The sequence below is a fragment of the Leptodactylus fuscus genome, chromosome 8 (genome assembly GCF_031893055.1).
Source record: "Leptodactylus fuscus isolate aLepFus1 chromosome 8, aLepFus1.hap2, whole genome shotgun sequence".
NCBI classification, from domain to species: Eukaryota; Metazoa; Chordata; class Amphibia; order Anura; family Leptodactylidae; genus Leptodactylus; species Leptodactylus fuscus.
In genome coordinates, this window is record NC_134272.1 from 59,238,735 (window position 1) to 59,253,938 (window position 15,204).

The 15,204-nt window shown below is 43.5% G+C and overlaps 1 protein-coding gene across 1 annotated transcript; it reads left to right on the forward strand.

The window, feature by feature from the left end:
- The first annotated feature begins 731 nt into the window (after positions 1–731).
- On the forward strand, positions 732–15,098 carry EEF2KMT (eukaryotic elongation factor 2 lysine methyltransferase). The gene is made up of 9 exons (XM_075286011.1): positions 732–795; positions 3,430–3,546; positions 3,890–3,946; positions 5,301–5,381; positions 7,032–7,133; positions 9,142–9,275; positions 10,415–10,686; positions 14,357–14,506; positions 14,940–15,098. Exons 2-9 carry the CDS (start codon positions 3,430–3,432, stop codon positions 15,044–15,046), a joined length of 1,020 nt encoding a protein of 339 aa, XP_075142112.1. The 5' UTR covers positions 732–795; the 3' UTR covers positions 15,047–15,098.
- The last annotated feature ends 106 nt before the right edge of the window (positions 15,099–15,204 follow it).

Consider the following 15,204-nt stretch of genomic DNA (forward strand, 5'->3'; position numbering starts at 1 on the left):
GGGTGCAGAGCTGTGCGTGTACTAAGTGTATACAGCAGGGTGCAGAGCTATGTACTAGGTGTATTCAGCAGGGTGCAGAGCGGTATGTCTGTACTGTGCAGAGCTGGAGCCCAGTGTTATGCTATGTGTGTACTAGGTGTATACAGCAGGGTGCAGAGCAATGTGTGTAATAGGAGTATACAGCAGGATGCAGAACTAGGTGTGTATTTGGTGTATATAGCAGGATGCAGAGCTATGTGTGTATTAGGTGTATACAACAGGGTACAGAGCTAGGTGTATACAGGTGGGTGCAGAGATAGGTGTATACAGCAAGGTGCGGAGATGTGTGTGTACTAGGTGTATACAGCAGAGTACAGAGCTAGGTGTATACAGCAGAGTGCAGAGCTGTGTGTGTATTAGATGTATACAGCAGGGTGCAGAGCTGTGTGTGTATTAGAAGTATACAGCAGAGTGCAGAGATGTGTATTAGATGTATACAGCAGAGTGCAGAGCTGTGTGTGTATTAGAAGTATACAGCAGAGTGCAGAGCTGTGTGTGTATTAGATGTATACAGCAGGGTGCAGAGCTGTGTGTGTACAAGGTGTATACAGCAGGGTGCAGAGCTGTATGTTTCTAGTGTACTGTACACAACTGCGTGGTGTAAACTGCATTCGTCTTCCTAGCCCCAACACAAAACAGAGAACCACGTGACACCCCGCAGCCTGGAGCCTGACTCTCTCCCCCCCCCTGACTGATCACATGGTGATGACGACATGAAAGGTCCTTCAGCCCTCCTGCCTGTGTCGCAGCTGTAAGGTAGGGCTGTCCTGTGTCTGGCTGGGGTATCCAGGCAATGCTCTGTAGATTACTTAGGAGACCCAGATTAGCAGGGACATTTCCCGGTGCGGCAGCCACTGCCTTGTCCCCAGGGAGAGCAGGACATGGACCGGCAGGGTAGATACTGCAATGGAGTCAGTTACATCACATGCTGCCTGATATGCTCTGGCTCCAGTAGGGGGCGCTGCCTCCTGTCACTGTTAGTATAAGGCACCACCTTCTGTATCCATGGTAAGCCAGGTGGCTCATGGTTAGAGTCTGTTCACAGAGTTTTTTTTGAAGCGGAATCCGCCTCAAAATCTGCCTGCAAAATTGACTCCTATTCATTTCAATGGGAGCTGTTCGCTTTCTTTTCCTGCTAGCTATTTTTTTTCAGCAAGCAGGAAACAGAAGCGACATCCCATCATTCACTCCGACTAAGTCCATTCGCCTTGCGCATCCGTCTGAAGACTCTCCTGACTAGGCCCATTCATTGGGCCTAATCCGTAGCAGAGTGTGCGACTGGTGCACTGCACTGGTATCCAGTCGCAGCTCCCCACTTTTTTTGGTCCAGAAACTGAGGCAGCCTCCGCCTCAGTTTCTGGACAAAAAAACCCCGTGTGAACCCGACCTTACAGGCATTTGATAAAAAGGGCATTGTGACGGGTAAGACCTCATTCAGACAGCCATCCCCGCCATGACCCGGACTAGCCAGGGCTGATGAGTCAAAAAGGACCAATATTAGGATGAATCACAAAAATGTTACAACTCCAACTTCATAATAAAATGATTTTAAACAATTCTTATCAGTATATATGGTACATATATATATATATATATATATATATATATATATTCTTATCAGTATATATATATAGTCAAATGTTACATATTTACTTTCAGAAAGTCAATCATTGCCTGTTTAATGAATTAGAGGATCTTTACTGCTTCTTACTGGACATGGCTGTGAGTGTTACATCTGCGCATGGGTTTCCATTTGGGGAGTCCGCTTGGGGATTCCCCGATGGAAACCTAATCATCACAAAAAAAAGCGATTACCTTAGGAACCTGCAGACCCCATAGATTATAATGGGGTCCATGTGGTTTCCACTCTGTTTCTGCACTAAAAATGCAGAAAGAAAAATACTTCTTGCAGCGCTTTTCTCTCCACATTCTTCAATGAACAGATTCCCCGAATACAGATATGAACCAGGCCTTAGCTGTTCCTGAAGGTGTCGGGCTGTGATAAAATGGTGTCAGTATTCTGGCCTACCGACTCCACAGCCCTGGGACTACCGGCATTGGACAACAATGGTGTTGTCATTTAGAAATGTTCAACCCCCAGTCAGGTAGGGATTTGCTTGTATAAGGCCTTATTCATGTCCCAGTGATTGTGAGCCAGAAGCAGCTGAAAAACACAGATCAGGTGCACAGCTTTCTATTATATCTTATGTGCAGTCGCTTCTGGTTGTGACTTACAATCACTGACCATGTGAATAATCTAGTCTGTACATTGCTGGATTTCCTTCATCTTCTGATCTATGATTGTAGGAGTCCCTGCCTCCTTGTGGCTCTACTAGCTATCATATTTACAGTGCAGGACAGTGAGGCCAAGGACAGGTAGGTATTCCAAAACATCATATATTACTATGATGCAAGGAGTCCAAGTCTCCTGACTGGGCTCAGTCTGGGAAATCCAGTCAATATATGGACTAGGTTTTCAGGCTCAACTTCTCCTGTATGCATTTCTGTTAGTTTTGACAATAAGAATACTGCAGCATGCAGCAAAATTGTTGTCGTCATACCAATAGGACCCCCATGGCGCTTGTTATAAGTCAATGAGGTCACAAGTCACCAATGGGATCTGTCATATGGTGATTTTTGCACTCAACTGCCTTACATCGTGCACTTTCTAAGGACCCTCTAAACAGGAGGTCAGGGGTGCTCTGAGGCCGGCTTGTTTTTTCAAGGCATTTTTTGCTGCTCTAAGTTGAATGGGTTTGATCTTACTACAGGTTCAATGGGTCCTATAGATTTATGCCTCGTGTTGAAAGCTCTAGTATAGAAGCTGCTCATTTATTCCTGAAGTGACAATCGCTCGGCCTCCCCTCCGGATCATTACTTAAGGCCCAGATTCAGTTTTGACCCATTCTGGGTAGACTGTCACATCACAATGGATTCACAGTCATGTAAAATAAGGAAACAGGCTGTTGGAACTTTTGTTGCAGTGAGTCTAAAGACAGAGCATGGGGCTATGGGGTTATTTGGGCCAAGAAATCTGGTCAAGGCACAGAATACATTTTCCAAGCCTGCCATATACATGGGTCACTTCATATGCAGCATCTTTTAGGAAAATAAAGCTGCAGTTTTTACAGTAACCATTTGAGGCAAAGCCAGATGTGAATGCAGATGAAATCATAAGTATCATTTTTTCCTGTTCCATTTGAGTCCACATCTGGCTTTGGCTCAAAATATTTCATGAAAAATTGTCTCAAAATTTAGATTTTTTTTCAAAATGGGCTGTGTGTAAAACCACCGCTAAGTTATTGGGACAGGTGATAGCTATGAAAGCTGAAAACCATTGGCATTAGTAATAGTTCTATTTAATTCTGCTCTTACGTAATATTCTTCCAGATGGATCTTCAGCTGCCAGCCATTGACCAGGTTATGGACCATGCTCAAGCCACTTTGTGTGACACGTTCCTGCGAGATTTTCTGTGTTGTAGACGTATTGGATCCTTACCATGGAAGGTGAGAAATGGTTTCATTGCCTTGTTTGATCAGTAGAGGTACTAGTTATTAAGGTATCCTTTAGTTTACATTATAGATCCATATAGAAAGGAAATCAATTATCTTTTTTTTTATTCAAATGTTTGGATTTCATATTGTGGGAAAGAGCTGGGCTCTATAGTCATAACGTTTAGGTTGTGGCCAGTCCTCATGGGTCCAGTAGGCTGCTACAGCCTGTTAACGCTGGACAAGTATCCTTACAATTTACAGATTTTTGAGCAAATGTAACAATAATTGCTATGGCAAATGAAAAAAGGTCTGCAGTTTTGCAAATTTAGATATTACACGTGCTTCTATTCTGCAGGAATTGGACCATCAGTTGACCCAACAGCCATCATTTGTGCTCCGAATTTTGGACAAGGTAAAATATGTTGGTGATTTTATGAAATATAACTGTATGGTGAGAAGTGGCAGACGTCCTTTACATCTTATTGTGAGAGACTTGTATGAGTATACAGCACTATCTGTGCTTTATCAGGGTGAAGCATAGCAACAGAAGAGTAAGGCTAAGGGCTCGTTCACACGGGGCAAGAGGGGGTAGATTATGGCGCTGAATCCATGTCAGAATCCGCCCCCTCACAATTGAGGTCTATGTAGACCGCCAGCTTACTTTTTTCCGTGAGCGGTATGTTGCCACTCATGGAAAAAAGAAGCGAGCTGCCCTTTCTTCAGGCGGACTCCACGGCTGATTGAGCCCTGGTGTCCGCCTCGAGGCAGCACGCTCCGGACTAGGCCCATTCATTTGGGCCTACTCCGGAGCGGGAAGCTGCGACAGTCGTGGCCCTATTGTATCATGTGACCACAGATCGCCATGTTGCTGTGACTTTAAATTGAAAAATTTAAACATAACTAAACTTTCAGACAACATTTGATTTTCTGTCAGTATTCGGGGTCATTATTACATTTTGTAAAATACTTTATTAACACATTTTGGTTACTTTCTGTGAAATCCTGCATATTTTCAGTCTTATACTTGTTTCCAAATTGAGAACGGTTTCTACCTCTCACTGAATGTTACTGAGTATGGAGTAAGGGGAAGTGTAATAAGTAGAGAAAATGAACGGGAAAAGGTCATACAGTTATATCTCAGACATTATAAAACATACTAACTTTTAGTGTCCTATGAAAGAGTAGATTCACTTCTTTCACACAGGTTTTTTTAGTCAGGATTTTGAGGCCGTATCCGCCTCAAAATCCTGACCAAAAAGACACCTCCCATTGAAATCAATGGGAGCAGGTCAGTTCTCTTTTCCAGGAGTCGTTTGTTCCGGCTCCCAGAAAAGAGAAGCGACATGCTCATTCTTACAGGCGGATTCGCCTCACGACATCCGCCTGAAGACACTCCCTCCATTCACTGGCATCCAGTTGCTGGTACCCGTATTTTGGACCGGAACCTGAGGCGGCCTCTGCCTCAGTTTCCGGACCAAAAAACCCTGTGTGAACTTACCCTAAGGTTTCTGAGCTATGGTATATCCAGGAATGGATTGAACTGGTTGAAAGCCAGTCTGGATTGGGATTTTTATATCATATATACTCTACAGCTGCATATGAATTTCCTAATCTGACTGTGTTTTCACTGTACTTTCATTGTAAGCTTAGAGTCATGAAAGAAGAGAATGGAGTACTATATACCTCCAGCTCTTTGAGGTACAAACCACATATTTTACCAGGTTATGCTGTATGTGGTTGCTAATAATTGCTTTTCTTGTTTGTAGACCATCAGACATCCAGTGTGCCAGAATTACCCGCCATCTTTACAATACCGAAGACTATTCTTGTCAGAGCTAATCAAAAAGGTGACCATTCACATGACACCCTCAAGTGACAGGAATTACTAATTATATGCAAATTTATACAGCAAAACATATTGAAAGGGCAAGTCTCATCAACTCCGAAGAGGGCACCCTCCGCTCCACAGCTGGTGCAGGCCAAGTCTGACCAGATACATACAGGCTCCCTTCACTATAAAGACAGTCTGTTAAAGGAGTTAGGATAGAGGATAAATTACTGACCATTGACACTCCCATCGATCCTGAGAATCCCTGCTCCCATCACAACGGGATAAAACTCCCCTTTTCTCAGTGGTGGGGGTTTCAGTGGCCAGATCCCCACCAATCAATCATTTATCTCTAAGGTAAATGTGTTTTGTGGTATGGATCATGTCACTAGGTCATACAGAGGGAATCAGATGTCAGACCTGAATGCTGCTGCTACTTTTTTTTCCTTCTCCCTAGACATGGCCCTCATTGCTTTGACACCTAAAATGAAATTGACCCTCGTAAGCCAAGTGGGCATAAACTACATCCATTCTCCGAATGTGGAGCTAACTTCACACTCTCTGATGTTGTCCAGTCAAAGAGTTGTTTCTACTTAACCCCTTCCCGACATCTGCTTTAATAGTACGGCGCTGGCGGGAAGGACTTCCTGCAAACCGCCGTAGTACTACAGCGGCTGCATGGTGCGCACACAGAAACTGTGTGCGCACCATGCCCTGCGGGTGTCAGCCGAACATACAGCTGACACTGCCCTGTAACACCCCTGGTTGGAACCGGGTCCAATCGCGGGTGTTAACCCCTGAGATGCCGGCTTTCAAACATGACCGAAAGTGACCCCATATCCTACACCATACCCTTTTGGGCTTGATAGTTATTTTCCCTATCCGGTTTTGTCCAACTGTCGTCCTCCCTTGTGTAATTTTTAACATTGTTGTTCAATGAAGATTTTTGCATTTTGATTATACATTAGTGCCCCAGCCATCTTTTTTTGTTCTTTAGTTGTTTCGTATATGTGAGTTCTGGGGCTATCTATTTTGGACCTATATTTTGGGATCTTACACTTAGTAATCATGTTGTGATTCCCCCTTCACCATGTTTGTTTTACTTGTCTATGGACGGGTACTGTGAGCAGAGGGAGGGGGCGTTCCTCCCCGCTCTCATATTCCAGCGCTATAGACTCTGCTGTGGAGAAGGACGTTCCTGACAGACTATGAAGAGCTACGGTACCGGTACCGATAGCTTTTCACCCGGGGCACAGCTTGTATATACTTTCCAGCAGTATATAGAACTGCCTGTGCCCCAAACCATGAAAGGTCCTCTTTAAACGTGGTCAATAAGTCACCAGTACCCCAACAAGGTACCAATAAAACCTTGCCCCAAAGCAAACTCCTATGGCTATGTGGTCAAAAAAATTAATAAGTTATGGCTCTTTGAAGTGGGGGGGGGAATTAAAACTAAAAACCCTCTGGTAAAATTGTCTTTGTTAGCCGCATGGTAGATGGGTTTTCTATATATCACCTATGAATAACTCAAGTAGATTTCTCTGTGTGCACGGCTATATTGTTCCTATTTAAATATGAGGCTGCATGGCGGAGACAGATTATGTTCTGAGAATTATATCTATTGAAGATAATATTAGGGTAGTAATTCTTCAGGCTTTGTTCTCTGCAGCACGAATGTACGGGAGCAGAACCTCTGGATGATTTATATAGTGCATTGGCGGAAATCTTAAATTCAGAAGACACTGCAGTTTGCTACAAAAGTTACTGTTTGGTAAGTGTTTCTGTATACACTAAAGAGGCCAACAAGATGATGACAAGATCCTTACTGGAGCTTACAGCTTATTACTCCAGTCTGTTTAAATCTTATTTGTAATACTCTTGGTTCATAGATTTACAGATATTTCAGACAGTCTAAATCAGGGGTTCTCACACTTCTTCAGCATGTGAGCTACTTTATTATATGACCAAGTCGAAAGATCTACCCACTTCTTGTGGGCGGGACCGGGGCGGGTATGTGGGTGGGACCGGGCATGTGGGTGTGGCCGGGCGGAGGGTGAGAGCAGGAAACAGCGGCGTTCTGCGGCCGCTCAGGGATCCCCGCTGTCTTCTTGTTCACAGCGCAGACTGAGAGTTATCTCTGGACACTGGCAGGGTGGGGCTGCGGCAGCCCCGCCTGCCAGTGTCCGTAGATGACTCTCAGGCCTAGTTCACACGGAGTTTTTTGGATCGGAAACTGAGGCGGAGGCTGCCTCAGGTTCCGATCCATAAAACGTGTTGCGGAACTGAAAGCCGGTGCACGGCACCGGCTTCCAGCTGCGCACCCGCCTCCGGATCAGGCTCAATGAATGGGCCGAGTCCGGAAGAGGGTGTGTCTTCAGGCTGACTCGCGAGGCGACTCGGCCAAAGAATGAATACCTCGCTTCTTTTTTCCGGGAGGCGGAAGAAACGGCTCCCGGAAAAAGCTCCTGCGCAGCTCCCATTGATTTCAATGGGAGCCGTCTTTTTGGTCCGGGTTTTGAGGCGTTTACGGCCTCAAAACCCTGACCAAAAAACTCCGTGTGAACTAGCCCTCAGCCTGCGCTGTGAACAAGCAGCACCCCGGCCCCCTCCATCCCTAAGAGCGGCCTGCAAGTGTCCTGTCCAGAGTGCTTGTTCACAGCGCAGGCTGAGAGTCGACCGGGGATCCCTGGCTGCATCCCGCGATCGACCCATACGTCCATTGCGATTGACCGGTAGATCACGATCGACGTATTGGGCACCCCTGGTCTAAATCATTGTGTCCAGTGATGATCATTTCTGGTCCACACAACATATTCCCGAACTTTTATAATAAACAGGAGATAACCTGGATGAAGCTAATAATCGGTCATGATTTATATTATTTGGGCCCCCTATCTATGAGCGCTGACCATCACCCAACTTTACTCAAAGCAGATAGGGCTGGGTTCACATTTGCATCGAGGTCTCCGACAGAAAGAAAAGTCCTGCACCGAGAACTTTTCTCTCCATCACTTAGTCAGTGAGGTCCATTGTGTCCATGTGTATGCGCCATTTTATTGGTCCAGGTCTCCGTTGTTGGAGCTCCCCAGTGGATCTGAACATCTGAGAGCACAGCACTAGTGTGAACCTCACATAAATGGTCCCTATTGATCATGTTGTGTTTGGACGACAGGTTGAAATAGCTCCATCTAAGGGCGATAAACGATCAAGGATCAACTTATTCGCCAACCACTGCCTGATCTTCTTCCATAACAATGTTGGTGGTGCATGAGGAGTTCTCTTATCAGCCTCAATATAGAAGACTATAAGGTGGTTGTTAAGGAGTTAATACATGCTTGTACTGAATGAATCCAAATGTGAGCCACATCAATCTTCATAAGTTTTAATGAGAATTACCTTCAGGATATTCAGGTTACTGCTTTTGTACATGTCTTCTAGAACAGAGTCAATGCTTGGTTGCTTCACTCTCAGTCACACAATGATATGGCCGCAATGCAGTGTCATTTATCTCCCTTTCCACGTTGTCTCAATGACTTCACTTCTGAATATCACAAATTAGGTTTCTGAGTTTACATGTATAATACTACACGAGGTGCCCTTATCTGCCTCCTAAACTCCTATACAGGGCTCCAGGATTGGTTTCTGAATGGATATAGCATCCCGAAATTTGTGCAGCCATTTTATCCACCTTTTGCAGCCACGCCGTACAGTTTTTAGTGTTTTCTACAGAACAATTTCATAAAAGCTGCTGCATTTGTTTGGTTTATTTTGTTTTGCAGCCTACAGGCGACCTCGTGACATTATCTGAAAACGTGGCAATAATCTCCGAAGGGACCACAGGCCTAGTGACATGGGAAGCTGCTCTTTACTTAGCTGAATGGGCTATTGAAAATAACCATCTCTTCAACAACCGGTAAGAACTTGTTGCCACCCCTGCCCCTCCACTTTAAGGTCTTCTATACTGGTTATTGATATATATTAATGGCCACTACACATTATAACACTGAGATCAGCTCTGGAATATGAACTATTTTTATGGTATATTCACACAGCACATCTGTACCAGAAAGTTCTATGCAGGAATTTCTTCCATTTAGCTGAACGGTTGTTTTTATTGTAGAAGCTTACAGATGAATTTGTTTGAGTAAATGTAGGTTACAAATACAGGGAGATACCGGTAATATTCTCTATATCAGGCATGGATTTTATGGTAAAAGCCTATGTGCAACCTGTAGCAAAAACTGACAGATCAGGATTTTTTCTACACTGCAGATTTATTTATTATCTTGCTTATCATCATATTCCACAACGCTGTACAGGTATAATATATATATATATATATATATATATATATATATATATATATATATATTTATGTAGATTGAGAGCCCCATATAGGGATCACAATGTACTTTTGTTTCCTATCAGTATGTCTTAGAATGGGAGGAAATCCACACAAACACGTGGAGAACATACAAATTCCTTGCAGATGTTGTGCCTGTTGGGATTCAAACCCAGGGCTGCAGGCTGCCGTGCTAACCACTGAGCCACCATGTTGCCCCATAGCACTGTACAGATATTGTCAGTCACTGTCCCTTATAAGGCTCACCATGTCTTTGGCGTGTGGGAGGAAACCGGAGTACCCAAAGGAAGCCCAAGCAAACAAGGGAAGAACATAATTTAAAACAAAAGCAGAACATTGAAAAGGCTAGGGGAATGGACATAGAAATCAATGGGAGGTGGTTTGTAGATGGTATTCACATGGATTTTGTTGTGGAACACACTCTGAACATACATATATAATAATATGGTTGCACACCTAAATATAGATAGGTCATACCCACTCTCGGGCACATAGGAATCAACCACTGCATTTATTATTTTATTTTAATTTTTGCTGAAAAAAAATTGCACAAAACTGGCATGTACATACACCCTTGGGGGAAAGGTCTAGAGAATAGAGGCCTGCACTGTATACATTGTATATTCCTCCTCGAACATGCTGATGGATGGGAAGTGGTCATGTCGTAACTTTGCCCCTTGTCTTTTGAGAACGATTCTAGAACTTGGGAGCGGAATTGGTCTGACTGGACTGGTCGTCTGCAAGAGCTGTTCTCCCAAGAAATACACATTCAGTGACTATCACCAGAAAGTCCTTCAGCAGCTCAAAGAAAACATTCAGCTCAATGGCTTTACGCTGAGTGAGGAACATTCAGGTCCTAGTGAAAGCCTGAAGACTGTTCTGTCAGTGACTGAGCTGGACTGGGAATCTGTTACAGAACAAGAACTTGTGAATCTGGAGGCTGATCTGGTTATTGCATCAGGTACCATATAAATGAACCATCTGTTGAAAGGGGTTGGCCAGGAATATTTTATGTATGACCTTTCTTTAGGATATGCCATATATATCTGATCAGTAGGGGCCGGCCGGTGGCCCCTGCACAGATGTGCTGTATGAGGCCACTTCCAATGCCCATACCCTGTTTCCCCGAAAATAATTCATCCCCTGAAAGTAAGACATAGCATAGGTTTTGTTGAATTTTCTAATATAAGGCATCCGAAAGTAAGACATCCCCCAATAATAATAATCCTTCTGTGCAAAGATTGTATGAAGAAAAACATTGCAGCCGGCTGAACACTGTGCGTGATGTTCCATGTGCACAGGTATGCCGGCTGCTGACGCCGCTGCAATACGTTGTATCCACTGCTCCTGCTGCCGTAGGATGAACTGGGAGATGCCCATGGACATACACTAAGCATCGTATGCGTCGGGGGGTCCACTCTCCCAGCTCATCCCACAGCAGCAGGAACAGTGGTTACAACGTACGGTATCACAGCAGCGGCAGCCGGCATTCCTGTGCACACAGCGTTCAGCCAGCCGCAATGTTTTTCTTCATATAGTCTTTGCGCAGCAAGCACATCTCAGTGTAGCAGCACACAAAAATAAAATAAGACATCCCCTGAAAATAAGACATAGCACATCTTTAGGACCGAAATTTAATATAAGGCACTGTCTTATTTTCAAGGAAACACGGTATTATACACTACACAGAGTTGGAAGCAGATGACTCTGTGCTCTGTATAGTGGTCAGGCACCATCACTGCAGCTTAAGGGTAAGTTCACACGGGGTTTTTTGGACTGGAACCTGAGGCGGAGGCCACAGCAAGAAAGGGCAGCTCGTTTCTTTTTTCCCGCTACTAGCTAGCGGGAAAAGGAAGCAAGCGGCTCCCATTGAAGTCAATGGTAGTTGTTTTGTAAGGTGGATTCCGCGTCAAAATCCGCTCCAAAAAACTTGGTGTGAACATATCCTAAAATTGTAGATGATTGAAACCTAAATCTTTTTGCAAATATAAATAACTAGCTGGTACCCGCGTACTTCGTCTGCGGTGATTGTAGAAGTGTGTAAATAGAGCTGCGGGTGAAATTTTAGTAGTGTGTAAAAGGTATGGGATATGAATGTTGGGTAATTGAGAGAATACGTGAGGCTTTTTTGTTTAATGTAGTTTTTATTTGAGCTGCTATACGTTGTTTTCCAAAAGTGTACATAGAGGGTTTGGGACTGAGGTCTTTCAAGTTAATATACTTCGGTAATGTGTGTGTTTCACAGTATTTTTTTATTTTTATTTTTTTTTTAATGGTAATGTGTTTTGCAATGTCACAATGATTCACGGCTCGATGCTTCGGTAAAAATGTATATAGGTGAAACTGGTTATGCACGGATATAGCCTACTGGGTTTAGGCAAAAGACATAATGCATGAGAAAAAAGATATATCCAGCACAACGATAGATCCAGATAAAACTTAGCTTTTAATGAATAGGAACATTTGGTCCCATAAAAAACCCAATACAATAGTAAACAATAGAGGCAAATATAACAAATTATGTGTGGGTAAATGACCATAGCAACAAAGTGAACCAGCCACACAAAATATATGAATAAAAATTAACTTTTATTGAGTGCTCCTAAAAAGGTGTAGCAACATATATACATACAAAATATATAAACAAACATAAAACAAAATCATATAGGGGTAGACAATGCTACAAATACCAACTTGTCAGCCATGGAATGTACACTGGATGGCAACACTAATATCATAGTACAAAGGGCTCAACCATAGCTAAAACTGAAAGTGTCCAATAATAAAGTGTTGTAAATGAGAACAACAAATAATCAGTGTAATAACCCACCCTCATAGCGATGAGTAAGGAGCTCAGGCTCTGAAACGCGTAAGCGGTCCAGTATGTCGCATCGTCATTGTTAGTCCGGTATGTCTACATGAATTTTTTTGAATAACGCTGAATTTGTTTTTTTGTTCGATGTCTGTGTTGGGTTTTTTATGGGACCAAATGTTCCTATTCATTAAAAGCTACATTTTATCTGGATCTATCGTTGTGCTGGATATATCTTTTTTCTCATGCATAATGTGTTTTGCAGGCTGCATCCAGCAGCTTGCAAAACAATACGGTTGTACAAAAGAATGCAATGCATTGCAATCCTAATGTATTGCTATGTATTGCAGCTGCATGGGCCATAGCAAGGGGGGTGAAGTGAGGTGCAAGTGACTGGGAGGTGTGTTGGGGGAGGAGAAGTGGAAGGATAGGGCATTGAGGGAGAGGGGTAAAGTTATTATGGAGTGTCAGGTGTTGGTACAGCGGAGTAGAGAGGGCAGAGGTCCTGGCAGTGGAAGAATGGTACGTGAACTTACCAGTGTCGGGCTGGTGGATGGATCCTGCAGAGGAAACAGCAGGGAGGTGATAGTAGCGTCGGGTACTGTAGCGGCCTGGAGCCAGTCTTTCGGGTGCTGCGGCCTAAGGTGGAGTGGCAAAATGGTGGCGTGCTGGTAACACGTTGTTTATGTGTGCAAAGTGCGCATGCTCCTGTCAAGATAGTGGAGTAGTGTGGTGGGCGGTGCCGCGGATCGGCAAAGATGGCTGATCTGGAGAGTGACAGAGGTAGGCTCCTGCAGGATGGTGAAGGTGAGGGTGAAAGTGGGAAAGTATATGTGAATGTGAGTGTGTGGGGTTAGGGGCTAGGCTGTAGGGGATAATGTGAAGTTTAGGGGCTTGCTATGGTCCAAAGTGTGTGAGATTGCAGAGATGGTGATGTCAGTTTGTTTTTTGCGGGGATCGTGTGGAAAACGTATGTGGGTTATTGTGTTGAAAAGTAGCCTATTGCGCAATCGGGTGTATTAACTATGTTTGTGGAAAATTTCAACCAAATCAGTGGAGCGGGTTTTGTGTGATTGACCGCCAAACATCCGAACATTCAAAGTCACAAACCCACAAACATTTCACATTTATAATATTAATAGGATTTACAATTTACAATTTTGCTGCATATATACATACGGTATATTTTTTTTCATTAAAAAATGGCTAGAAACCCGATTTTTATGAAGTGACAGGGCACTGAAATGCAGAAATTGTCACAAAATATATGAACACAGAGCTCAAATTAAATGCTGGGTTTTTTTTTGTTTTTGTTTTTTTTTTTTTTTTTTTTTTGGGGGGGGGTTATTCTTTGTCAGGGCTCATTCACATCTGCGCCCGGTCTCCGTTCATACAGGTTTCCGTTTCCTGCACAAAACAGAGCAGGAGACAGAAACCTGCAGGACTCTTTCAAACCCATTCATTTGAGTGGGTTTGAAAGATGTCCGGCCGTGAGCGCGCCTGTGAGCGTTTTATGCTCTCCGCAGTGCTCTGTGTCCGGTTTAAAAAAACGGTTTCGCGGCAGAGAGCATAAAACGCTCACTGGCGCTGACGGCCAGACCTGGTCTGACAGGTTTCCGTCTTCTGCATGTAGAAGACGGAAACCTGAAAACGGAGTCTGGGCGCTAGTGTGAACCCAGCGTCAGTGGAAGAAGATTGCAGAAAATCTTTTTAAGTTATCCCAGGCTTACTTCAGGCAGATGGTGTAAACTGGAAAAAAATAAATAAAAAAGACGCATTGCTGTAGACCAAGTTAACAATATGCTTTTAATGTTTCTAGATGTTGTGTACGATCCAGAGATTTTAACTTCATTTTCAAGGGTGTTAAAGAAACTTTTCCATTGCACAAAAGCTGGAAATAACCTGGAAGTTTACGTGGCATCCACTATCCGTAATCCCGAAACATACAGACTGTTCCAGACAACTTTAGGTAAGTGATTTGTATATAGAGAGAAGGGTAATGCCATTGTCCCCTAGCAGGCAGAGATGGTACTGTCTTTAGCTGCCTATGTAATTCTGGGGCACCATGGGATTAATAGAGGAGCGCAGAGAAATAGAAACCTAAAGATCAAGATGGTGACTGATCACAAGCAGACAGGAAGATGAGCAGCATGGATAGGAGAACAAACTAGATAAAAGATGTCCAGAATGGGATAGACAAGCAGCTGAGGGGAGCAGTGATGGAAAAAATGCACTAAATGCCACTAAATTCCTTGCATATCTGGTAGTTTAGAAATTCTTGGTGCTGTTCTTTTGTAGGTATGACGAAGTTTGTCAGAAACTCACCTAAGTATTAGAATAAAGTTCTAGCAGTAGCCGTCATTTACTAAACTCAAACTCTTTTATTTCCATTCTCCCATTAGATAATACCGGACTGAGCTGGCAAGTTCTCCCTGACCATAAGAAGACACTATTTGTATATGATAAAAACTCTACGGTCCAAATTCTGAAGCTGACATTAAAAGTGTAAACATATTACCAATGGGAATGAAGGTGTGTTCTATAAAAGCGCTTTATTAATAACCTTTACCATGCAACTACCACGGCTCACTGGCCTCCTTTCTATGAAGCTACCAAATTTGTTTCGCCATAAAGGATACCAGTTCAGGGCAAGAAAGAAGGCAAATG